The sequence below is a fragment of the Panthera pardus genome, unplaced genomic scaffold (assembly GCF_024362965.1).
Source record: "Panthera pardus isolate Hobbes unplaced genomic scaffold, ASM2436296v1 HiC_scaffold_27, whole genome shotgun sequence".
NCBI lineage: Eukaryota > Metazoa > Chordata > Mammalia > Carnivora > Felidae > Panthera > Panthera pardus.
The window spans coordinates 98,307,607-98,333,169 of record NW_026526843.1 but is presented as its reverse complement, the minus strand read 5'-3'; the positions used below and the strand labels follow the sequence as shown (position 1 = coordinate 98,333,169).

The 25,563-nt window shown below is 43.5% G+C and overlaps 1 protein-coding gene across 20 annotated transcripts in view; it reads right to left on the bottom strand.

The window, feature by feature from the left end:
* DMD (dystrophin) overlaps positions 1 to 25,563 on the bottom strand; it is a 2,111,713-nt gene that overhangs the window by 201,359 nt on the left and 1,884,791 nt on the right. For all 20 annotated transcript variants that reach the window (XM_053892047.1, XM_053892050.1, XM_053892044.1 and 17 more), the window contains one exon: positions 4,182 to 4,242. In XM_053892047.1, the coding sequence (XP_053748022.1) occupies positions 4,182 to 4,242 (61 nt within the window). The remainder of the gene's footprint in view (positions 1 to 4,181; positions 4,243 to 25,563) is intronic.

Genomic DNA, 25,563 nt, shown 5'->3' with positions numbered 1-25,563 from the left:
CTTTAAGTAGAAATAGCAAATGTATGCACCTTACTCTTCTGAAGCCAAGGCTGAAGCGGAGAGGGGAAAAGTGTAAGAAACCACTGGATAAACCCAACGCCAACTGGCTGATGATGCAAACAGCCACTGGTGTCCGCATGTGGGACCAAGTTCTGGGCTAGTTGCGGTGTCGGTCTGCCCCAGTGTGCTATTTCTTATGCTCTTATTATGTTATCTTTGCAGGAACATACTGCACACAAGTTTGGGATTCCTGAGTTCTTCCGACAGTCAAGAACACAGAAGAATAATTTTCTAACTCATTAAGAAAGCAAGAGAGTCCCAGCTCTTGGCTCCGAGTGGTTTACCCATATGGGAGGATGCAACATAAAAAGGTGAAAGAAATCCTAACAGAATGCAGCAGCTGGTTAAAGGCTATTATATTGGAATTTTCATGAGTTTGACAGTAGGCCAAAAAGAGTACAAAATGGCGGAGAGTGGAAAAGGCAGTTGTAACAGGTTGCACGTTGCTGGCGATTATTTTTTCAGTGGCAATGAAGGCTGTAATCAAATAACCTGAAGGAGACGCTGGCAGGAGTAAGAGAGCCCCCAGGGAGCAAGAAGATGAAAACTGTAACAATGATGAATGCCATGGACTAATAAACTAGACAAACATGTAGGGTGAAGTATCGAAATCGAGATTCTTAGCACCGTATGAAAAGCTGGTGTCAGGACGCAGGCGTAAACACCGCCGGACTTGCAATCTAGAGCCCAAGACGCGGGTAATGACTTACAACCTCAAGCACGAGTGCACAAGTCAACACCCAACTGGAATTATGTTACTGGCGCAGAAACCTCCGGTTATTTAGGGGATCAGTTTATCCCAGCGTTGAAAAGCAAAAAAGTATTAAGTATGAAAAAAGGATCCGGAGAAGGCACCTGGCTCTGTGCCTGGAAACGGGTGGTTAAAACTCTCGAATGCGAGTCTAGACAAACGAGACAACCAAGAGGAACTAGGGGGTGGGGACTGGGTGAAGGAATATCATTATAAACTTATTGTATTGTTATTTGTGGATAAATAAGGCATCTCGAATTGCAAATGGCATTTGCCAGTGCCTCAAGCCCACTGAACCTTGTACATCAAAGTAGTTTGCTATAAAAAGAATATTTGAGACAACAGTAGTGTATAATAATGAATCACAAATGACATTAATAATCGGTTTGTTGACCATGTGTATTTTCTGAACATGAGTTCTCCCTACATTAGCTTAACATTTTAGAGGTATAGTTGAGAAATTATATAATCTCTAATTTCCAATAGATTATAATTTTTTAAAAAAATGTTTATTTACTTTGAGAGAGAGAGAGAGAGAGGGAGAGAGGGAGAGAGGGAGGGGGAGAGAGACAGAGAGAGAGAAAAGAGCTATCGAGCAGGGGAGGAGCAGAGAGAGGAAGACAGAGGATCCTAAGCAGGCGCCACGATATCAACCCAAAGTCCGATGCTGGGCTCGAGTCCACGCACCGTGAGATCATGACCTGAGCCGAAACCAAGAGTCAGATGCTTAACCGACTGAGCCACCCAGGTGCCCCGGCAGATTTTAGTTTTTAGAGAAAAGTGATCTCCATAAAGTTTCAGAGGTATTTTTGAGAAATTACCTAATTCCTCATTCCTAGAAACTGATCATTTCAGAGGCTTTAAGGTCCATGTTCCCTTGTCTACTATTTTTTTCTGTCTGGGGCTCTATGTCTCTTACCACTGAACCAGGAAGAATGACAGTCCTAAATTAAACACCAAGATTTGAGGTCTTTAGATGGGTACCTGGAGAAAGTGGAATGGGTTGAGGGGGCAAATCTTCGGCTAATTAAACAACGGAAAAACAGAATTGCTATGACTTTTTTTTTTTTTCCAACGTTTTTTATTTATTTTTGGGACAGAGAGAGACAGAGCATGAACGGGGGAGGGGCAGAGAGAGAGGGAGACACAGAATCGGAAACAGGCTCCAGGCTCCGAGCCATCAGCCCAGAGCCTGACGCGGGGCTCGAACTCACGGACCGCGAGATCGTGACCTGGCTGAAGTCGGACGCTTAACCGACTGCGCCACCCAGGCGCCCGACTTTTTTTTTTTAAATAAGAATTCATATTATGTTAATGATTAAACTAGAGAATTTAAAAAATAAAGATAACTTCTGAAAGAAAAGCTGAGATCTTCAGTTTTTGAATTTGGATACAATCGTTTGATGAGTCGCACTCATTGATTCTTAGAGCTACAGGGAACCTTAGATATCACCTAGCCCAACCTCTCATTTTCTAAATGAGAAACTAAGGTTTGTCTAGGGCAAGTGACTTGCCCAAGGCGACACAGTCAACTCATGACAGAGCCAGGACTGGACCTCACGTTTTCACGTTCCCCGATCTGGGCCAGTGAAGGAGCCCTGGACAATGAGGGGGAATCTGTCTTTTTATTTTTGGACTGAATGAATCTTCACTGCCACGCGGCAATGTACCGGGATCTTTTGTGCTGGGTATCGCATCGGGGAGAAGATAAATATTTAGGGAAAGGACGGTGGGTAGGGAGACCCTAGGAATCCCTGTGAGATATTTAATAAGCCCCAAACAGTAAAAATCTGGAGAATAATCACTTGAAGATGTTTTGGGTTCTCAGGTGCTCTCACAATCTATGCTACAAAAGGAGAACCTCTATCCAGTAAGGACTATCTCTTCATCTATCATAAAGGAATCGGATAAAGTGAGAGCTTTATAAATGGGTTGAAGAAGTAGCGGGTCCCAAACATCTTAGAGATGAAAATGTGGGATTGACCAAGACACCGGAGATGACTGGGCAGAGTTTGAATAAAATGGTTCCAACAAAATATACAGTGGACGTAAAGCCATACAGCGCATGTCTAAGTGAATTTGTCATTCAGTGAGACACACAATTTAAAATAGGTCTTTAAAATACGTAAGGGGACTGAATTGGTAAATTATACAGCATAAACATAATACAATTTAAAAATAAGAAAGATAAAAAGCGGGATCAAAGCAAATCGAAGGAGAGTTTTTCAAGGTAAGAGATGCTTTGTCGGGAAAAATTTAATAAGACACAACTTTCTTAAAGGATGTGTCTCTTCCTGAATGGCCCAAAGAAGTCCCTCACCCCCATTCTTCTGAGTGAACAAAAGTGAGGCATGCGATCTAATTTCCGGAGAATGGTAGTCATGAAGATCTAGGATTGCTGCGATTGCTTTAGAACTGAATTATGAAGAAATGCTGGGCAGCCGAAGAACAGAAGCCAACCTGATAAAAGATGGCAGGCCCGAACAATGGGAAAACATGGAGGGTCTTTAGTCAGACTCACGGCGGAAGCAGGTTCAAAGCCTTCAGCTGGTATTGAAGATTATTTCACGAAGGCGATTAAATTCAATTATTGAACCAGCAGGTTCAAAGTTAAATTGAAGTTGAACTCTATCGCATAGTCAACGAGAAACTGTTCAGGTGCCATAATGACTCACTGTCCTCCCTCCTGTCCCTTGCATGTTGACCCGATGTATCAATGTACATTGACTCGATGTCAATCATTGAGCCAATGTACAATGTATTTGTACGTCACGATGCATCCTGCAGAAGGTGCTTCTAAGCACCTGTATTCCTGTGACGGACACAAATGGCCCCAGAGAACAGTATGAGTCTGTTGTGAAAAATGCTGAGTGCTATGTGTCAAGAATGAACACCTCAGCTACACAAATCCGGGCCTGCTGCTGACTGCCTTTTGGGTACATGAAGTATTTATTCACCGGAAACGCTTTGTGTACATACAGCTGCCGAAATCATCCATCTTGGCTGAAAAAGAGATGCGGGAACACCCCTAAACAAATGAAACTGTCCTTATAACTATTCACTCTCACCCTCCATAATATTATCTGCAGCTTTTTGTGCTATCGTGGAAAATCCACACCACTTCCAATCACAACACACAAGAAACGGGCTGCAGTAAATGGATTTTTCCTAAAGGCAGCTCCCTGTTGCATCAGCACATGTGCAGCGGTGATTTTAGCGCGAGTTGACTTTCCAAGCTTCCTTGGGGGATGGAGAAGTAGGTATTGTAAGCCAGGTTAACGTCAGTCACAATGTAGAACTCAATCCATTTGTGAATATGCAGATTAGCCACAATAAATGCTTCTTTAGCAATGTGATGCTTCCAACTTACTTGATATAGTAGGGCACTTTGTTTGGCGAGATGGCTCTCTCCCAGGGACCCTGGACAGAAGCTGAAGGAAAAAAAAGAAAAAGGCAAGGAGGTCAAGTTCACCACAAACAGGAAAGACAACATTAATCTCCAGAATTACAATTTTACACTGATATTGGTCTGTTTGCTCAGTTGCCCATGAAGACAGGACGGATTAACCTGCTGTTCTGAAGTTTCTGTCCTAATCTAAGTGAAATTGAACTCATTCAGGCACAAAGATAAATGCAAAGGAAAAAAAAAAACAAACAAACAACTCCGTTCCAGCGCTAAACCTATAGAACAGATAAGAAACTGAATGAGTCGCTGACAGATTTTCTCTTACGTGTCTCCATTGGGTGCTTTTCTTATAACACTTCGTGTTGCTGCTTCTCACTATCTTTTACTATTTGATTGACTGGGTTTTATTAGTTTAACAACTCAAACGTCCCTGCGTGATACAGTTACATTTTAAGTTCTTAAAGCTAAAAGACTACACTTCTGGTTCTCATATGCTTGTTTTCGTCTCTGTTTGCTCTAAACAGGATCCAATTTCATCGACCAATAATATGCTTAATTCGTGCCACAAAACATCAGCCAACCAGCGTGATCTTATTGAAAAAAACAACCCAAAGTCAGAGAATGGCACCCGATACCAGAGTGTAATAAAACTTTTGTGATGAATGATGAATCCTGTAGGTGAAATTAAATTTCACATACTGGGAATTTGTTTTATAACGACCTTATTGTGTATTAGTCTGATCAATCATCTTTAAATTGTATTTTAAATGCTTAAATTATCATTGGGGGGTGGGGGGGGCTCCTTTCCCAAAGGCGAGCTCTGAGAACACCTTTTACATAGAGTTTGATCCGATGGGTGTTTCTTTTCTTTTTTTTTTTTTTAATTTTTTTTTAATGTTTATTTATTTTTGGGAGAGACAGAGACAGAATGCGAGTGGGTTGGGACAGAGAGAAGAGGGAGACACAGAATCTGAAACAGGCTCCAGGCTCTGGGCTGTCAGCACAGAGCCCGACGCGGGGCTCGAACTCACGAGCTGCGAGATCATGACCTGAGCTGAAGTCGGACGCTCAACCGACTGAGCCACCCAGGCGCCCCATGGTGTTTCTTTCTTTAAGACAACATCATCATGTTAGGATAAACTATACCATTTCCTCAACACTAAAATCCTCCCCCAGAATGGAGTTGTTATAAAACTGGAGTTTTAAGAGAGAAAGAATATCATCAGGAATACACATGTAAGAAGCACGCTTATTAACATCTAGCAATTGTACGGGGATGTCCATTTCCCCCTGAATTTTCATCCTGCTTATAATTTGCAGCATAGCTGAGGCTGACCATTATTTCCTCCTCTGAAAAGCTTCCTTCTAAATTAGCCTCACAGTAAATTCACGCCACAGTATATTGAGATGTAAGAAAACGTCAAAGCTAATATATCCTTGGCTACACTGTATAATATGAAAGAACAGCGCCTAATAAAAGTTAACTTCACCCACTGCCAGACAATTTAAGGGTAATGAAACGGCAGATTCTTTGTTTTATAGAGAGTAATAGATGGATTGAATCACCCAACCTTCAACCAGACATTCTGCTTGGTACCTTGGTGAGACGTCATTTAAAGGACACAAAACGTGGATTTGTATTTAGCTGCTAATTAAGCCTTTTCATTCTGGTGGACAGGTTTTTAACATGGGGGGGCGGGGAGGAGACCTTTATCTGCCGTTTCGAAGTAGCCCCTCGCATGCAATCTCACTCAGTAGTTCTTTTTCTATTCTTACCCCCTCTGCCTTTCTCATTATCTGCCCTGCTCTCCTTTTGTTTGTTTTGCTTCCTAGGATACAGCTCTCTCGCCCTGATAAGGTGATAAAGGAAGATCTGATCTAAGAACTTAGGCTGGACACCCTGACCTACCTGGGGAGAGTCTGATGTTATGGAAACCTAAAAACCTAAGCTCTCTTTCTAGGAGGAAACGGGGTAGAGAGCCAGAAATCCCAGCTCTTGTCTGCTCAGCATACCCACCCCAGCTCTCACTGACCGTATCGCCAAGCCTCTGAACGCCTGACTCGAGAAACAAGGGCTTTTCTTTCCTTAAAGGTGTCTATGGGCTGATTCTGACCATTTCTGTCATTGTTCCTTTCCAGTTCTTTATCTTCTTAATGGTCCCCAAATTAATTCCGATTGGGAGGATGCTGTGGATGTCCTCTGATAGCAGAAGAGTCCATTTGGATTTTCTGGAATATACTGAGGTATCTCTCAGAGACAAGTGTGCTTGGAGAGGTCTACTGGTTTGCCTGGGTGGCTCACGGAGGCTCTTCCAGAGCAGGGCTCTCACGGAGCAAACTCCAAGCCGAAAAATCTAGCCAGAGACGGAGGAAAAGCAGTGATGACCAGCTGAGCTCATGGCTGGCCTTCCACTGAATATCTACAGTTGACTTTGCATTCTTAAGCATTAAAAGGAAAAAAAAAACAATCAAATGCCAGAGGAGTACTTAGGATATGCTTAAGCTAAACAGGTGAAAGATGTAAAAAGAATATTCCAAAAACATTCCAAGTTCCAGATCAACATGAAACTCGAAGCGTTTATCACTGTAGTTCTCAACTGCCAATCTTTCATACAGAGCATGAAAATTTATGGACCTGAAACTGTATGTATAAACTGTTACTTTTTTAGTTTTTAAAATAAGAAAAGCCGTTTGTCTTTATGTGCGGCGATCAAATAAATCCAATGGTCAAGTTCAGTGAGTTTTCTGTGCCGAAAGATGTTTTCCCTGCTTTGACTCAACAGTTTACAAACGCACGTAGCAACTGCTTTGCAGTCATCATTAGAAACCCTCCAATCTCCTACCTAAAAAATGTCCTTGATGCAAAAAAACGGCGGGGGGGGGGGGGAATAACAACGGCTTTCCCCCATTCCTTCTGTGCCCCGTCACCACCAGAGACAAACACACTGGAACTGTTTGCTTTGGAAATAACACACAGTCCGGCGAAGGTTCGACGTGATTAGATTCAGGGCTCCTTCTCGAGAGACTGTTCAAAGGTTGTGGGCAATTTCGCTTGGGGCTGCCAGATGATTCTGGTATTGCATATATTCAAAGGTTGATCAAATAGATGGTAACTCTTGTACGTGTGTCCCCAAGTTATCATTTCATTTCTTGCAGGAGTGCCGACCCCGAGGACTGCTGTTTCTTATCTCAGTGTGCCAGGGGAAGCTTGTCATTGTACACAAAGCTAGCCTCCGTAATAGACACACGCATCTCTTATGCGTGATGTGTCCATTTTTTAGTAGCCCATCAAAAGCAGATTTATTGGCAAATAGTTTTTCTAAGGCACTGTGCTGTCCTCTGGTATTTTCTTATACAGATGTTCCTCTAACCGCTACGTGTAAATCCAAGGTGGCTTTGGGATTCAGATTCTTGACTGCAAAAATCATCCATTATCTTACGGCACCAGCACCAGGGGGTACTGTCTCCTGAATTTAAATAGCAGGCTGCACGTGAGCTTATTCATTCCAAAACCGACCTCTGAATTTCCCCTCGCGTTACAGATGCAGTATGTTATTAAGAGCCAGAAAGGGTAGCGCTTCTACCTTCAAATGCTTTTCTTCCCTCGAGGTGACAGGATTCCATATTGTGCCCAAGGTGGTTTTGAAAATCACAGAATCACAGACGCCACACTATGGAGGCAAAGTTCTTATTTCGACCATGTTTTTAATGCATGACGAACAGAATGTGCGAAGCGATGCACCCTGGTGTTAAGCCGTATTTTAATCGACACAGGGGCCTAACCAGAAAATTAAAAAGAACACGAATGTTATTTAAACCGTGCCCAAGGGGCACTCTCCGGAATTCAGACCCAAATACGTTCATTCGTCTTTCTGCCGTTATTAACGTTTTGTGGATTCGGTGCCTGATAGTGTAGTTCGGTCGGAAGAAAAGTGGGGGCAGGTTACAAAAATCAATACTATAGCCTGCATTGGAGACTAAACGGAGACCTCCCCTATGGGGTTGAGAGAAAGGCGTAAAGGAAGACCACTAGCCACAGGCACTTGGCTTCCCAGAAGTGGGTCTGTTCCACTAATGGTTTGATGGGCACAGTCTAGCAAGGAGATCTACTCTAGAGCAATGCTTCTCCATGTTTTTCTCCCGATGCCCCCATGGCCCCCTGCAAAGCGTCTTATTTAGTTATTTTTTCCTCATCTTCCTCCCCCCGTCCCTGATGAAATTTTGACGTCACAGATATACTGTGTGTTATCTGTGCTTTACGTAAAAAGGGTACGGTTTTTCATTCCCTAGGGACAAACGAATTTTTGTCCCTTTCCGGGCAGTGTTGCTCCCACTGAAAAGGCTTGTAATCCTCCCAGATACCCAATGAGGTCACGGTATTCCATTATCACACGTGAAGTAGGGGAGGCTCAGAAAAGGTCAGAAAACGGACTCAGTTCCTGCGGCTAGTAAAGGCCGAATCCATGATTGCGACCAAGCCTGTCTAGTCTTTGATTTTTATTTATTATCATCTTCTTCCTCTTCTTCTTCTTCTAAGTAGCCTTCATGCCCAGCACGGAGCTCAACATGGCGCTTGGACTCACAACCCTGAGACCAAGACCCGAGCTGAGATCGAGTCAGACATTTATTTAACCGACGGAGGCACCCAGGCACCCTCTTTGTGCTTTCTTTTATCATGTGCGGTATGTAACCGGTAGTCTAGAAATATTTGCCAAACAACTGCGTAAATGCATTCATCCTACACAAGAATATAATGTCCTCTAGTCTAAGTTCTTTACGCTCTGATATCTAAATTTACCCTCTACGTGATTTCCACCACATGACTTTCCAGGGCTTGCTGGAACCACTTCACCGTCACCAGATCCTGGAAGGCCTCTTTTGAATTTCCTATAGTTTTAGTGATGATTAGAAAGAGCAGCCTTTTCCTCTGGTCAAAATCTTTCTCCCGTCTGCATCCCAACAATCTGTCATCCCCACCGTGACTCCTGTTCTGCCACCAGCACAGAGCCCGACGTGGGGCTCGATCCCGTAAACCACGGACGGGATCATGACCGGAGCCGAAATCAAGAGCGGGATGCTTAAACAACTGAGCCACCCAGGGTGCTCCGAGACTTATTTTCATCCAAAAGGCAAAAATAGAGCCCCGGTTCCTAGGGAAACAACGCAGTACTCATTACTCAGTCCATTTTTACAGAGTCCGCTACGTACGAGGCACTTGGCAAAGTGCTGGCACAGAATGCGGTAAGCAGACACAGTTCCTGCTACTTTGCATTTGAGCCTCTGAGGATATTTTTCAATGAACACATCTAACATTCCAGCATTAAAATCAATCGACTGCTGTCTAGTGAACACACATTATGGGCTTAGCCCCATACTTGGTATTTACAGGCAGGGCTGGAACAGGATGGGGTGGGGTGGAGGAAGACGTCCTAACAGGTCCCGTGCCTTTAGGCACAGTCAAGTTGAGTAGAGTTTAGTCAAAGGGCTGGTCACAAAGGTCTGTGCAGGGTGTAGGGAGATCACAAGGGATAATGTTAATAAGAACAAGGGGCTGTTAGCATCCCTAGGTCTGAGGGACAAGGAGGGAGAGCCATTATTGGATTAGAGTGCGAGTGGGAGAAAGAGGAAGCAGGAGCAGGAAAGGGAAAGGAGGAAGAGAGGAAGAGAGAGGGGGCGAGAGGGAGGGAGACAAGAGAAAGAGGAGAGAGAGAGGATAAGGGCCAGAGCTGTGGGAACCAGGACAATGGAAGCCATATTGCCGCAACGCCCCAGCAGCAAACACGGAGACAAGGATGTACGTTGAGGTAGCTTGGGCTGTAATTCAAGGAAGCCCCGGTGCAGGAACTGGTAAAGGATGCGGGACTGCTTTGGGGACCCGGGGTCCCCCTGTAGGTGAGGACGTCAGCCCAGAAGACGCTCCAGAGTTGTCCCCCTCCGGCCGCCTCTAGGTGAGCGGCGAAGGAAGTGGAGTATTTATTTACTACTGCTTGAGGGCTACTCCTGGAGTATGGAGGGGGGAGCTCATTACCTCTCTGGCCTGTCACTTGGGCTTCGTGGGCAAGTTCCTATGGACAGAGAAAGCCTTGAGGGCAGAGTCACAGGTGTGTGTAGTTGGAAGGCTAGGTTCGGGGTGCCTGGGCACGGTGGGTTCCAGAGGGCACATGAGCAGGGCCCTGACAACTAATGCTACAGAAGATATGTGCTAAGAATGACCGAATAGAAAGAGAGGAGAAGTCTGGGGTCCTGTGACTATGTAGTCACTATTCCAGCAGGCCCCAGGCTCTGAGCTGTCAGCAGAGAACCTGAGGCGGGGCTCAGGCTCACTAACTGACATCACGACCCGAGCCAAAGTTGGATGCTTAACCGACTGAGCCACCCAAGCGCCCCTCTCTGGATTTCTATATGAGAACGTTATACAGCCCTGCTTGGGATAAGCCTCTGTTATTTGAGTTTTCCGTTTCATGTGGCCAATCCTGCTTCTGACCCAGTCACTCCCACCCGTGCGGACCATCTGTGTCTGCTCACATCATTCCTGGCTCCCATTTTAAGTGGCTGAACAGCATTCCGTTCATGGCTGTACCGTGATTTATTGAAGAAATCCCCTCTTTGGGAAAATTTAGATTGTTTCCAGTTTTTCACTGTTGTAAGTAAGGCTGCAATGAACATCTCTGCAGATAAATCTTTGCACACAGTTTTGTCAATTTTGTTAAGCAGAATTCCTCGAAATATATTTATTTCATTGAAGGCTATGAACATGTTAAAGGCATTTTATACAAATTACACTCCTGCCAGCAGGAGTCTTTCTTTATTGATCCAGGTAGAAAGGGAAAAATCCATTTTCTGCTGGTCAATGGCAGTTAGTCGGTATAATTCTTAAGGCACATTAGATATACTGCCTGATACGGATTATTTGAGAATAGGCCTCTCGCACCCCTTCACTCCATGATAGACTGTAGACTTTTTGAGTTCAGGGAGGCACTCAGCTCATCGGCTTTCTGTCTCAAAGCCCAGCCCAGCATCTTGAGACATATGTGGATCAAGGAGAAAGTGGCTAGAACAGAGATTCCGGAGGAATAGATTTAATTCCTGACTCCACCATCACTCCCTGATCTTAAGCAAGCCTTGTTTTGTCCCTGAGCTTTATTTATTTTATATGAAAAATAGGCATAATGATATCTCCCTTGCAGAAATACCGTCAGGATAAAACGAGAAAATGGATATGAAATTGCTTTGCAAAATGTTAATTACCATACAAATAATGTTTATAATCACACACCTATGGGATGTTGTCTGAATGACAGTAATTCTAGAATTAATCTCCCTGCCTCAACCAAGCAGCAGTTGTCTTCACCCCTTGCATCCACTCCTAACTACTAGTAATGTGCCTCACACAGGATCAAGTGGGGCGGACAGAGATGCCTTTGAACACTGACTGCCTGGGCTTATGGGACATCGTTCTATCTCTTTGCCTAGACCAATGGCACCTGCCCAACAGATCCTTCATTCTTGGGTAGACCGTGTGTCCATTATTCCTCAGCATGAATGATGAATCGATTAGTCCCTATTTGATACAATGGGAAAGAGAAGGCCAGAGGACGTTCTACAACCAGAGGATTATGCTGACAAAAAGATAGGAACGGTGTTCTATGGAATGGAGGCAGGGGGGTGGAGTTCAATAGGTTGTTCCTAGCTGAATGTGGCATCCACTCAAAGCGAGAAATCGCACATGACTCTCTCCTTCTAAGAGATAATTATGAGGCAACGGGGCGTTTCAGTGGCAGAAAAGATAAGCTGGAGGGCGAATTTCAGATCAATTACATATTTAGGTTAAAATATTTGGCAGGTGGATCTTTTCACCGAAGCTCAGGTGAAAGGACAAGACTAAGCGTTAGATGGGAGCTGGAGCTATAAAGATGACTGGACCCCTGCAGGCAAGGAGACTGTTAAAAGAAAACCGTACCCTGGGAAGTGGCCCGTCATGGTGGCACCACTGAAAAAGCCTCCGAAGAAAAACGATACAGAAACGAGAACAAAGTAGGGTGAAACATCAGAAAGACAGCCAGCCGGGTGGTGAGATATTGTGAGCACCAGTGGGTTCCAGTGCACTAAGGGGAGAGAAGAGGAAGGCGTATTTGGTCACAAGATCACTGGTGATCCCAAGAGGGCAATTTCACAAGAGCACTGAAGGTAAATGGAGACGACCATTACTCTCTCCTGTTCTGTAAACCAGCCCACTCCATTCACTTATTTACGGAATTTGCTTAGCGTCCCCTCTAAAACCTCAAATCACACGAAAAACTTATTTCCGCCTGTTTTCACTCCCGAAGGTCATAATCAAGATTATAGGAAAGGGCTCAAGGTTTCATGTAGTTATCAATGCTGAATGTAGGTGTATGCGCCTATCATTTTTCCCCACTGGGATTGCTTTCTGTATGATTTCTCTTTTCTTCTGATGGGACGCATATAGTTCCCGAAGCAAGAGTAAGTTTTCTGTCATTTAACCGAAAGGCCAAGTTAAATTTAACACCGTTGCAAACATTAAATTAAAATAAGAATAGCGCCGCATATGTCTGGATCATATATCAAAAGTAAAGATTCAATGAAAACTTTAAGATCACTTACTGAACTTTCAAAGATGGGCAGATTTTCCATAAAGATTTCAACAGCAGAGACAGATGGGCTGCATTCCAGAGGGGAAGGTCACCAGAGTGATGAATGAGACCTCTAATGTCTGCCATAGCTGTGAAAATCTTTACGGCTAACTAAAATTCCTCACGAATAACAACCTGTAAATATTCTATGAGCTGTCAGGCAGGTAACACCGAGCTCGGAGACCAAAGCACACGGCGAACAGAATACCACGCCATGGGCTTTGCCGGCAGACGGCCACGTCATTTAGAGTATCAGGCTTACACGTGATCTGGGGAGTCAGGAGTTCCTACTAAACTACTTGCCGAGGCGCCTGAGTTGCAAAGACAAACATACCCAAGGGTTGCTGGCTTCACAGTCCTACAAAATCTCATAACCGATATTTGGTAGGGTTGCTCCTGAAAGAAAGGCTCCTTCCAACTGACTTACACGAAACTCCAAGAAACTTCACTGTCATTATCAGGACAGTGAGAAGGAAAGAAACCCAAGGCCGGCTACAGGAGGACAGGTGTTTATATCAATAGGGTCACGGCTGAGTTCCGCTCATGGAATTTCTGACTGCTTCTGAACAGAAGGGCCCGACTGTGTTACCACAGAACTTTCCCCCCGGGGGAAAGGTGCCTACGGTCTCCAGGCCATCTGGGTTAAGCCAGGTTACTAACAAGTCACTGCGATATTGCCAGGTGCCTTTAGTGTCTCTCCAGATGTGCTTTTAAAAGACGGCAGGCAGTCAACACCGTTTGCTGAATGCTCTCTGTGTGAAGGGTATCATATTGGGCACCAGGGAAATTTCAAGGAACGTACAATTTGAAACCGAAGCCAGTAGGGAGCAACTCGGATATTAAAAACCAAATGACTGTAGATGAGATGCACATCCATTTAGAAAGCAAAAGGGAGAAAGAGCTAAGGATATGATAAAAATTAAAGCCAAAAGGAAGGGGGAGAGATTCCGTTTTGATCCTAACGCTTTCCTGCGTTGTGAATCAATTAACCATCCGTGCTTCAGCCATAGCTTCATGGCAAGCTTCCCGGCCCCTTGACCTTGGGCGTAGCCATGTGACTCGCTTTGGCCAATGGGCGTTAGCAGACATGATATGAACAGAGGCTTGTGCTCTTGTGCTCTGGGGATCTGCCAGGAGTACGTGCCCCAGGTGGCCTCTGATCCTTCGGTGGGTCTCCACACCCGACATATAGAGAAACAAGCCGAATGGAACTAGCAGCCTGGAGCGAAACACGGACGACCTTCAACATGCAGCCCGCAGCCAAACTTCCCAGTCGAAGTTTATCTAGATCATCTGAACCGCAGGTGACCCATAGACCTATAAACACGAGAAGAGCAACTTTCTATTCTCATATAGGAGGAAGGGAGGGGCAGCGGGAGGGGGAGAAAGAGAAGGAGGGGTGGCGGGGGGGGGGGGGAGAGAGGGAGGTAAAAGAACATCAAAGAGGTGAAAGAGGACAAAAAGATTCCCAAGCGGAGGTCTCCCCGGATCAGTAGCCACATCCTCCACCATCACCCCAAGATGAATGCAGGTTACCACCCACTTTAGTCTTTGCCGTGGACACGGGCGGTTGCCGCTCCCTAGTTCCTGGAACCCCTTCTCTGAAGCTGATAACCTGCAAGGGTTCCGAGTCTAAACTGGAACGTTATTAAACTTGTCCAGTCTGGGGGCGCCTGGGTGGCGCAGTCGGTTGAGCGTCCGACTTCAGCCGGGTCACGATCTCGCGGTCCGTGAGTTCGAGCCCCGCGTCGGGCTCTGGGCTGATGGCTCCGAGCCTGGAGCCTGTTTCCGATTCTGTGTCTCCCTCTCTCTCTGCCCCTCCCCCGTTCATGCTCTGTCTCTCTCTGTCCCCAAAATAAATAAAAAACGTTGAAAAAAAAAAAATTTAAACTTGTCCAGTCTGTTTTCTCTGCTATGAAAGAGAGAAAGTAATACTCTTCATTCTAGAGGTTTGTTGTGAATATTACAGAGGTGAGCCCACGGAAAATGCTTCCTTCGTGCGAAGGGCCAAAAGTGCTCCATTTTTTTGGATTCCTATCCCTATCCCTATCATCATCATCATCATCAGCAGCAGCATCATTAGCGTAGTGAGTCATCAGGGTATTTATCCCATGAACCAACTTTCCCGCCAGTGTGAAGAATCCTAGGGGAACCGGGCCAATGAGAGCCTGTGATCCTAGAGCGAAAGTGACTGTTGACCGCTAAAGCGTGGGCCTAGGCAACAGCTCCCAGCAAATAACCCCTCTTCCCCGCCCCCCGCCCCCCCCCTTTCCGGCCTTTTTCGTCCTCTTCAAAAAATTTTATGCGGTTCTCAGAGGAGTACAGCGTGAGAGGAGACAAATCCTTTTGCCATTCTGATGCTGGTGTCACCTATGAAAGTCAACCGTGTGTCATCATTTTACGCTAGTAATTGTTTAGGAATTCAAAACAAATAGCTAAGTATTTTTAGAAAGACATAGAACAAGACTTTTTCGTTTTAATTTCTATTTTTGCTTCTGAGTTTTAAATTTCATGTGACCAAACTTACTATCTTTTTTTTCCATAACTAAATAAATAAACGTGTGGCTGGTTCACGTTAGAGGAATTATCGGATCTTGTTGAAGACATAAGCCTTGTTGTCCTGTATTTTGCCTTAAGATAGCAAGGGTTCTGGTGAGCTTTTGGGTTGGGCTCCAGGAGTAACTAAAGATTGGGTTCAAAACTTTCCCTCTTCCCCTGCCACCCTTTTAATACATGTATCTGCTCCAGACCTCCTGGACCGAATCTTTTGAATCAGTCCCTCTCCCTTGCTAGCTGGCCTCGGTCAAGGTCTGCAATAGAAGCTCTCGCTTTTTACCTTTTGAGAATAAATACCCCTGTCCTTAACTCACACCATAAATGAGCTCATGCCATTCTATTCCTCATCTAAATTTTTCCTAGACATTTCCTGCTCAGATTTTCTCTTTCCAAGTCAAATTGTCCCCATGTTGACTAATCCTTCAATTATTCTCTCTTGTCTGCCTATTTCTAGCTCATTAAAACATTAGCACTCTCTAAAACCTATATTTATATTCATTATACATACATAAGAAATCCCTTTCTGGACAAAAGGGCTATAAGGAGGCTACATGTAAAATTGGAAAGGGGGATATTCATCATATCAGAATACATCTTGTGAACCTTGCTAAGTGAAAGCAATCAGGGGCCAAGCAATCAGAAGCATTGTTTGCTAGATTCCTCTCGGATGAAACATTCTCTACCTTGGATTTGCATGTAGCTTCGGAGACAATGTGCATTAACTCTAGTTGTGATGTTGCGATTTATGCGATATACATTGGCTCCCTGCCAACGCAGTTGAGCGGGAACTGTAGTGCCTGGCTCACAGTTCCCAAGACCCTTGGAATTTCCTGGGTGGAGAGCAATGAAGGTATCTCTTGTTACGTGAATGAGGTGACTTTTGGAAGGCACCAGAGGATGGGCCTCTGGTGATCCAACCTCTTCATTAGAGGGTCAGAACTTGCAGTCCCCACCTCTCCCCAACCCCTGGGGAGGTGGGAAAGGAAAGAGGCCGGAGGGTGACTCAACTGCCAACGGCTGATGATTTGATCAATCATCAGTCTGTAATGAAGCCTCCATAAACCCCCAAAGGACAAGGTTTGCAGAGCTTCCGGGTTGGAGATGTGGGGAGAGCGGTTCACCTGGGGAGGCCACGCAAGCCCCACGCTTCCCGTCCACCTCTTTCATGGGGGTGATCCTGAGTGACGTTTCTTTGTGATAAACTGGTGATCTTGGGAGTGAAATGCTTCTCTCAGTTCGGGGAGTACCTCTAGCAAATTAATCAAAGCTGAGGAGGAGGTCCTCGGCCCCTCTGGTTTAGTCAGTCTGCTCAGAAGAGGTAGAGGTGACGATCTAGATTTGCGACTGTCTGAAGTCCAAGGAGGAGGCCGTGGAAATCTCCAGTCTAGAGCTGGTTGGTCAGAAACACTGGTCAGAAGCTGGCTTGTGACTGGTGTCTGGAGTGGGCAGGGTGGGTCGTGGGGGTGGGGGACAGTCTTGTAGGACTGCACTCTTAACCTGTGGAATCTGACGCTCTCTACGGGTCGGTAGTGTCGGAATGGAGTTGAATTCTAGGACCTGCTGGTATATGAGAATTGCTTGGTGCTGTGTGCGAAGTACCCCCCTCCGTGGAAATTGGGCTCATTTACTAGTCTGTAGAGAACATCTCATTTTGCTTCCCGTAGAATTAATTCCTCCTTCCTCTCTACTTGTACCACTCCTATCTATCACGACTACAGAAGGTCATGATTTCTTTTCCTTACGGGTCTTTCTTTTTTGTTTAGAACTTGAGCATCCCAAGGCCAGGATTCTGTCTATTCCAAGGGCCTAGTGTTTGTTAACGAGTATATGAATGAATGCTACAGGCATAGTGAGTCAGATCGTGTCGCTTCCTAGCTCAGAACCCTCCTGAGTCTTCCCTTCTCAAAAAGAAATTTCAAAGGTTTTTAACCATAGTTGCCAAGACCCTAACTGGCCTGGATCTTGGTCGCTCAAGGACCACCTTATGATTCACCACCTTGCTTCCTCAGCTTCAGTCTTACTACACTCCTTGTTGTTCCTGAAACCCCACCACGCTTGCTCTCACGTCAGCGTCTTCACATTTATGGTTTCCGCTGCCTGGAACCCTGTTTTGTCTCCCTCCCCACCCCAGTATGTGCCTGGTTTGTTTCCTCGCTTCTCCATCCAAATGCCACCCCCATGACCACCACACTCGAACCCACAAACTGTGAGATCGCGACCTGAGTCGAAATCAAATTTGGACGCTCAATGGACTGAGCCACCCACGCGCCCCTTATTCTTCTTAATTAAACTTCTCATGACCTGACTGCTTTCTCCTATTCAAGTGTAACGTCCGTGAGAGAGAGTTTTTCTTTTATCTACTACTGTTTCCCCAGTATCGAGAACAGAGTTTGACCTATACTAGTCATTGAAGAGACTAGGTGAATGACACAATGAATCAATTCTCAGCTGGCTGAAAATAAAGCGAAGCTCCTCATTTCTTCAGGACATTAGACCAGGCTCTAGACTCAGTTCTTTCCTATTGTATGAGAGAGGGAATAATCTTTAGCGTGCCCAGTTATTCATTCAATCAAGCCATATCCTGCACTTCTCTGCAAGATGTTGGATGCCTGATGTTAAAAAAAAAAAAAAAGGAACTCCTGCCCTTTACCCTTCTGGCACTCACACTCCAACCCATTTCCTTTTATGATCTATTTTATCGACTATCCTTCATTCTAACTCTTGTCTGTCATTGGTATGCATGCTGCCGAACTTCAGGTGTAAGGCAAGAGGCTGATGTAATCTTATGCTGTTCTTGAAGTCCTTACCCATTAATGGAGGTCATGAGGTCGGGCATCTGAAATAATGATCATCACTACATACACTGGGCAAAATCATCAACCTCATAAGGAAAGGTAAGAATAAATCAAATCACCCAGTGGCCAGAATGAGCCTATCATAATGCCTTTTCCTCATATACTTTGAAATTCCTGTCAGTCACGTTGTCCCCTAACAGATGGGGTTCCCTAGGAAACAGCCTCTAAGACAAAGTTTAGAGAGCGGGATATTTAGTATGCTGTGCCCTTGAGCTCAACGCCTGAGGAAGGGAGAAGAAAGGAACCACGAATGGCAACTGGGAAAAGGCAAGCTAGGATTCAGGCCCAGTGAGTCTCCATTAACTTCACTGGAGTTCCTGAAGTAGAACGCTAGAGTTCTCCCGAGTTGGGCCCAAACGGCCAGGTCGTTACACTCCTGCATCCGTCAGGACCTGCCCGTGGAAGGGGTGTGACCGTGGGGGAGACAACTGAAGCAATTCCCAAAAGGACAGACGGCTGAAGGTCGTCTGCTGAGGACACTCCTCCTTGTTGCGTCAGACGTGGGAGTTTAGAAAAGTAGTTTCAAGTGATTCCTCAGTCGGAGGCCATTCTACTTGGTGTCCCTTGTGACTCAACTGCTATGGCCACACACTGTCCAGGAGTTAGGGATACGGGAGTGGAAGGGACAACTTTGCCTTTCGGAGGGCATGCGACAACATCCGGAGGCATTTTTGGTGGTCACAACCGAGAGAGTGGGTACTACTGTTGCGTAGCGGGGAGAGGGCAGGGATGTTGCAAACACCCTACCATGTACAGCCCAGTCCCCACAACGAGGAGTTGTCCGGAGTGCCCAGGTCAAGAAAGCCTGGTTTCGATATAAATAGACAGTAAACACCTGACCAAATCAGACTCTCTTTCTTGGCGAGTTTGATTGTAACATATATAGAAAAGTTAAGAGGGTGGGAAGGTGGGGAGTTAAACGAAAAGGGAGACGACTTAAAGAAGAAAACCGAAGTCATAAGGCCGGAGAAACCGTGAGTAAGGACAGGGCAGAGAGGAGAGAGAAGCCACGATGCCGTGGTCGTGTGGAGTCCACAGCGGCAAAGCGCACGGAGAGAGACGCAAACACTGTTCGTGGTGACTGCCATTCCCTGTCCTTCCTAATGTTTGCAGGTGTCCCCCGATCACCTAAGCCCATGTCCTCTGCCTGCAGCTCCAAGGAGGCAAAGCCCCTCTGCAGTGGACTGCAATCAAGAGGGTCGCTCTTGCTGAGATCTGAAAGTATACTGAAAAATTCAAGAGAATGGGTTTTAAAGCAGGTGCAGTTTATGCCAGTCCACAAAAGAACAAAATGCCTCTGTCCTCACCTCAAAGTTCTCGCCACCAAGTATTTTGTAATCCCATGCTGGGTGCGCTCTGAAAATGGAAAACATCCAAATGGAAAAATGAAAGTAATGATTTTTGCCCACAGGGATGGGATTCCACCATTTCTGTGTTGCAAAGCTTTGTATTTGGGGACAGATGACAAAACGGTACCCTAGGCCAAACTCACAAACGCCTTCATTTTCCAGGGAGTGTAAAAATATACCTTTCAGAGCCTGCATTCCACTGAAATAGTGCCCATGTGTCACGAAACTGATTTAGGACTGTGGGGCTGGTCCCGGTGCCCTAGGTCCCCATGAGGCCCAGAGACGTCCGTTGTGATGAGGAAGACAGAATAAGAAAGAAGACAAATATTTGCTTCATCTCTGCCCTGCCACCAGACTAACTCCCGGGTACGTGGGGGAGCGCCGGGGGGAGATGAAGCCATTGAACTCCACAGTCACATTTTGCATGGGTAGCATCATCAAGTCTGGGAGGAGTTGAGGCTGCTGGTGCCCCCTTCAGGGCCCAGAGAAAAAGATTTTGAGGAAAAGAGCTTAATCATCATCACTGTGCTTTTCGTGGACATCCGAAAGGCTACCTTTGAACTCATGGAGGTGTCACCAGCATCACTGCTAAGTTAGAAGGCATCTGTCCCGAACTCCCAACACTCGCGACAGCATGTGATGACTGAAGAAATTGGCCCAAAGTATTTGGCCCTGAGATTTTTCCCTGATAGGGAGCTTTGGGCTGAAAATCGTCTCATACTCAGGCTGCCCGCTTCTTCCTGACTTTTATCATGATGGCTTCTTTAAGCCTATCTGTAGCTTTAAATTATTGGCCCACTCGTATTTCAAATTCATCCATCCCCGGAGGACAACGGTAGCAGTGTTGAGTGAAATATCAGCAATTATTAGATGTGCTTAACGCATTTCCCCCCACCTTCTTTATGAAGCGTGTGACTAGGACAAGGCGGGCAGTGGGATGGTGGGGGGAGGGGGCGGGTACAGGGATGAAAGTTTGGCACCTGTCAGGATGGAAACAAACTTCTCAGTCCTACGCAGCAAGGGGAAACGGTAACGGCTTGGGGTGCTTTAACGAGATAAGAGTTGACCAGGGATTTGATTAAGAAACTTCAGATGATGAAGCCTAGAAGAAATAAGTGATCAATTCTTTGTTTTTACAGTGCCTCATCATCTGAGAACAAGAAGATCACTCAATGAAGCACACAGTGTTTAAATTCAGAACAAATAGTAAAAAGGAAATCCGTCTTACGGAGTTCCATAGCCATCAAGAGAGTTTAATACTGCGAGAGGTCAGTGGGTTAAAAGCTAGAGAATAAAAATCTTTACCATTATTGTTTTTTTTTTTTTCCGTTAGCAAAGTAATACATGCTTATTATAAAAACATCTGCAAAGGTAAAAAGAAAGAAAAACACAATAGCTCTTTGCATTTTGATGTATTTTCTTTTCAGTCTTGTCTTTATGTATCCTCTTCTGTTGTTTCTATTTTATTTTCTAATATAGCTACGATCATGCCGTAATTTAGAAGTGCGCTTTATCTCGTAATATATTACAGGGCACAGGAGACTTTTATAAAAAGGACCATGTCAAGTTCTCAATGCTATTAGTCGTTGCTCAGAGGCAACATGAAAGGTCACATTATTTATTGAGGGTCTACTATGTGACAGTCGCTATGCTAAATCTCATGCCACTGTGTATGAGCAGTGTCAGGAGCAAATTTACCTCGTCTTCTTTTGGGTATAAAACATAATTCACTCTGTAAATGATTTTATTGAACATCTACCAAGTACAGATACCATGTTAGGTGCTGGAGAATATAAAACCATCCTGTCCTTGCAGAGATTAGGGTCTACTCGTTGATTATTCATCCATTCATGAGTTACACAAATGACTATTGAGCTCTTATAATACAGAAAACACTGCCCTTAGATCCATGAAAAATACCTTCAGGAAGGAGAGAAACTAGTTACACACAATTAAAAACAGGACAATGAATGACACTTTCATGTCTAGTTGGACTCTAACAGGCAGATGAGAAGTTATACCGTTAAATTGACAGTCACAAAGACACTATGCTAATGCTAAAGCTAACGCTAATACCAATCACTTATACATCACTATGTGCTACGTGCTACTCTATATATTTTACATATATATATGATTTATATATATATAAATTTACATATATATACAATTTACGTATATATACACATATATATACAATTTACGTATATATACACATATATATACGATTTATGTATATATATACATATATGTGATTTATATATAAATAAATAATATATATATGTATATTTATATATATACGTATATATACGATTTGATATGTATATATCAATATATATATAAATATATATAAATAAATATATAAATATATGTAAATAAACATATATAAATATATATATAAATATATATATAAATATATATATAAATATATATATATATATAAGTATATATATATAAATATATATATATATATTGCAGGTGTCCCTGATCACCTAAGCCCATGTCCTCTGCCTGCAGCTCCAAGGAGGCAAAGCCCATCTGCAGTGGATATATATATATATATATATATATATATATATATAAATATATATAAATAAATATATAAATATATATAAATATACATACATATATATAATATATATAAATATATATATGTATATTTATATATATGTCTATATACGATTTGATATGTATATGTATATATTTATATATATATACACGTGTATATATTTATTTATATATATATATATACACGTGTATATATATATTTATTTATACACGTGTATATATATATATTTATATATAATCGTGTATATATATATATATATATATATATATATATACGATTTGATCCTCACTATAACCCTGTAAGATAATATTACCGTACTTCACTGAATTCAAAACTTCACTGGACGTTAGACGCACTCTGATTTCAGGGCTTTTATAACTTGGTGGGAGGGACCGTGTCTTACATGTGACGAAACGTTACTATTATCCCCATTTTACAGATGAGGATAAAGAGACTGAGTATCTGACCAGCACTGGAACCTAGTCAGCTTAATGCCAGAGTCTTAACCCACATCCCGAGGGAGACAACACCTGGCCCCGAGGCATCCGGAGAAAAATTCAGGCTCTGCAAATCAACCTAGTGCGGCCCAGACCAAGAGAAACAGAAGAGAGAAATCTGTGGCGGTATCATTAAAACCAGGCAAGCGCTGGCCTGAGTGTTGTAAATGGTTAAGGCAGTGTGAGATGTGGCTTGTAAGTCCAGAAACCGGGGGTCCAGTCCCACATCGATTATAACCGCACGTGTGACCTTGGTAATGTCATTTCACCTTTCTGCACCTATTCTGTCATGGGTAAAAAGAAGGGTAGGGGTGGCGTCTTTCAGTGTCTTTTACACTTCTTTTGACTGCAACCCACAGAAGGAAAGTATTTTACATTTTGTTGTAGCACACACGTATGCACGCGTGCACTCGCGTACCCCCACCCTTAACCGAAACCGAAGTGTCGAAACAATACTTAACCTTGCTTGGGCAATGTACTCTGATATTTTCCAATCTCTTCCATTCCATTAAAAAATTGTTGGTTGCAAGTCATTAAACTGATTTCAACATTCACTAATGAGTACTAAGAAAACAACTCAGATAGAGTCTCCCTTAGCCTCTTTCCAGTTAGGAAATTCTACAGCATATGGGACTCCTGGGGTGGGGGCGGGAGCCAGAAACCTCAGGAAAGAGAAAGTTGACCCTTTTGCCTTATAAATAACTCATTTTCTTTTTAATTGGACCGTGTTCTTACTACCTTCAGCAGAAAGTTCTCATTATTAAACCATTTGGCGAATACCACTTTAGGGCAAAGATTCCTATACTATGTTCCATGACATGTTTAGTGAGAAATTAATTGGTATGCCTGAAAAAGGCTTCCATAGTCACGTAAGTAGGGAGAAGAGCTACTGACTTTTTCCTCCTCTTAGCGTTTCGATGTATATTAAAGGCTGCAACAATTCCAACAAAAAAGAAACTTTCTCATCTTTATAAGCTAGTTTTTCCAATCTTATTGACCACAAAACTCTTTTTTCAAGGAAGAGTTACTAACATCATACAGAACATTAACGTTCTGAGGAACGTGGCTTGGAAAATGCTACTCTGGGGAATTCTACGACTGGTAAAATATTTTGTTTAAGTTTTAAAATCCCAGTTAGTTAACATACAGCTTAATATTAGTTTCAGGTGTACAATATAGGGATTTAACACTTCCATACATCTCTCCTCATCCCAAGTGCCCTCCTTAAGCCTCATCACCTATGTAACCCAGCGCCCCCTTCTCCGCACCCCCCCCCCCCCAACCTCCCCTCTGGTAACCATGTTTGTTCTCTATAGTTAAGAGTCTGTTTCTTGATTCGTATCTCTCTCTTTTTTCCCCTTCGCTTGTTTGTTTTGTTTCTTAAACTCCACATCTGGGTGAAATCATATGGTACGTGTCTTTCTCCGACTGACTTATTTCTCTTAGCATAATACTCTCTAGCTCCATCCGTGTGGTTGCAAATGGTAAGATTTCGTAGAACGGGTAAAATCGTAAGGCAACTCTGAGTTCTTTTCACTGTTACAGAAAAATTTCTACCTTTATTCAAATATATAGTTATCCTTGGTTATGTAAAATTTAGAATAGAAGCTCAGAGAACTGAGAAAATTGACGCGAAAAAAGAGCTTAAGTTCTTTTTTTTTTTTTTAAGGTTTTAAATTCTTGAAGATAAAGGATGGACAATTTTCAGAGTACTATGTCAATAAATACTAGAGTACTTTCTTGATATTGACATATGAAGACATGGGCACTAATATATGTATCAATGCCAACAGTGTGATTAAAAATTCTATACAAATTTAATAAATTACATGTATAAATTTATATGATTTTTAAAAATCAAGGTAGTAGAACTTCTCCCTTTTCTTGGTTTAAGTTGCCAAAGTCAATTAAAAGTGGTAGAATATTGGGGCTCCTGGCTGGCTCAGTTGGTGGAACATGCAACTCGTGATCTTGGGGTCATGAGTTCGAGCCCCACATCAGGTGTAGAGATTACCTAAGATCTTTTTTTAAAAAAGTGGTAGAATATTAAAGCTGGAATTAAAGGCAAGCTAGTGTCTAGCAATGGATAAGGGTCAGAATTTACAATGTTTTTCTCTTCTCATTTCTCTCAGATCTAAGATAAAAGAAACAACTTCTTTAACAAGTAGAGATTGGGGTACCAAGAAGAAACACTGAATACTTTTCTTTAGTAAAAGACTAAAGAAAAGTATTCAGTGTTTCTGCCTCTCTCTACTGATAAAAAAAAAAAAAAAAAAAGACAGCTGGTAATGTAATTTTCAAAGGGGAATGCGTGTGTGTGTGTGTGTGTGTGTGTGTGTGTGAGAGAGAGAGAGAGAGAGAGAGGGAGAGACAGATGAAGGGAGGAAAGAAATGGACAGGGAGAATAAGAGAGACAGAGATGGGGGCGCCTGGGTGGCGCAGTCGGTTAAGCGTCCGACTTCAGCCAGGTCACGATCTCGCTGTCCGTGAGTTCGAGCCCCGCGTCAGGCTCTGGGCTGATGGCTCAGAGCCTGGAGCCTGTTTCCGATTCTGTGTCTCCCTCTCTCTCTGCCCCTCCCCCGTTCATGCTCTGTCTCTCTCTGTCCCAAAAATAAAAATAAAAAATGTTGAAAAAAAAAAAATTAAAAAAAAAAAAAAAAAAAAAAAGAGAGACAGAGATGGCGAGCATGTTTGCGGGCACAATGAGCGGCTCATCTTCACTTCTCTTTGTAATTTCTAAGTCTCAAAGACTTAGTATTATTATTATTCCTAGTAACTTGGAAGCCAGTTAGACATCTACCAAGTCAAATTCATTTACTATGACCTTAGTGGTATTTTTTTTTCAAACATATTTTTATTTGTTTTAGGC